General features: G+C 34.2%; 1 protein-coding gene across 1 annotated transcript; it reads right to left on the bottom strand.

Annotated features, from left to right (window-relative positions):
- Nucleotides 1–380: 380 nt before the first annotated feature.
- On the bottom strand, nt 381–1,364 carry LOC138440939 (olfactory receptor 5H8-like). Its single transcript, XM_069591132.1, has one exon. It carries the CDS (start codon nt 1,362–1,364, stop codon nt 381–383), a length of 984 nt encoding a protein of 327 aa, XP_069447233.1.
- Between the last annotated feature and the right edge of the window lie 268 nt (nt 1,365–1,632).

The raw sequence follows: 1,632 nt of genomic DNA, 5'->3' as shown, positions 1-1,632 counted from the left end.
GCCAGCAGAATTCCTAGGGGTTGCCTCTCTTCATTCAAATACCAATCTGCCTCCACTTTGGAGTTAAATGTGATTGACTTATAAGTGTCAAAGACATCATAAACAAGTCTCCTTCAGAGGAACTGCTCTGTGTTAATATTTAATGCATTTTAAAACCACATTGAAGAATATACAGGCATAGAAAATATTTGGGGTTTTTGTTTTATTTTAGTGTTCTATAAAGAGGATTAAATTTTTATGTGTTTTTGAATAAGAACATAAATCTATTTTATGGGATTTATTAGTTACTAATGTCTTAAGTCACTAAAATAATAGAACAATTATACATCCAAAAAAACCTGAACACTATCACATAGCAACATCTAAACCATATAATTTTGTTAATATTTAAATGAAAAGAGTACCGATAATACTATAAGATACAACCATCTCTCTTTAACATCTCTCTTTCCCTCTTTTTTCAGGGAATCTATAACTTTCTTATTTCTCAGGCTGTAAATAATTGGATTTAAGAAAGGAATTATGACAGTGTAAAACAAAGAGTCCATCATATCTTGGTCATCTGCTTGTGTGGATCCAGGGCGCACATACATGAAAAGAAGAGGCCCATAGTATAACGAGACAGACAGGAGGTGGGCCCCACAGGTGGAGAAGGCCTTCCTTATGCCTTGCAAAGATTTCCTTTTTAATATTGTAAAGAGAACAAGTGTATATGAGATAAGAACTATCAGAATGGTGAACACCTGTATTGAGCCAGAGAAAATAAATATCATCAGAACATTAACAGAAGGATCAGTACAAGAAATTTTAATCAGTGGCATGACATCACAGTAAAAATGAAGTATTACGTTAGAGTTACAAAAGGTTAATCTGAATAAAAGACCTGTATGAATTACGGCATGAAGAAGGCCACCTACAAATGACAAGACTAGCAGCTGCATGCATAGTCTATTGGTCATAATCACTGAATAAAGTAATGGTTTGCAAATGGCCACATGGCGATCATATGCCATTGTTGCCAGCAAAAAACATTCTGTGGTTACACTGATTGCAAAGGAAAAGAATTGTACCTTGCATTCAGAGAGAGAGATCATCTTACTCTTGCCCAGGAAGTTGACTAGCATCTTGGGGGTCACTGTGGATGATAACCAAGTACCTACAAAGGCCAAATTCCCAAGAAAAGAGTACATCGGAATATGAAGTTGAGGGTCATTGTAGATGAGTGCAGTCAAACCAGTGTTTCCCATAATGATGATGAGATATATCATAAAGAACAGCAGAAACAGAAGAATTTGCCACTCTGGTTGATGTACAAGTCCTGTGAGAATGAACTCTCTCAGCTCTGTTGCATTTTTTGTTTCCATATCCTTAATAGATGGCCCCTGAAATGCAATGTAGTAAATGGAAAAAGGACATTATTTATTTTTAAAAATGAATCTGCTGAGAGTAATTGAAATAAAAGCATATGCTAACCTGAATATTGTTTATTTTATTTACTCTTACTATGATACATGAAAAATAGTAGTGGAAAAGTTATATTAAAATAATGCAATTGCATCATTTAAAATTTTGTTCAGAAGTGAGCAGATTTAGAACACAGAAAATCATTATGTCATTTAAAACTTTGCACAG

The sequence above is a fragment of the Ovis canadensis genome, chromosome 1 (genome assembly GCF_042477335.2).
Source record: "Ovis canadensis isolate MfBH-ARS-UI-01 breed Bighorn chromosome 1, ARS-UI_OviCan_v2, whole genome shotgun sequence".
Lineage (NCBI taxonomy): Eukaryota > Metazoa > Chordata > Mammalia > Artiodactyla > Bovidae > Ovis > Ovis canadensis.
The sequence above is the reverse complement of the archived record's forward strand: the minus strand, read 5'-3'. Positions and strand labels throughout refer to the sequence as shown.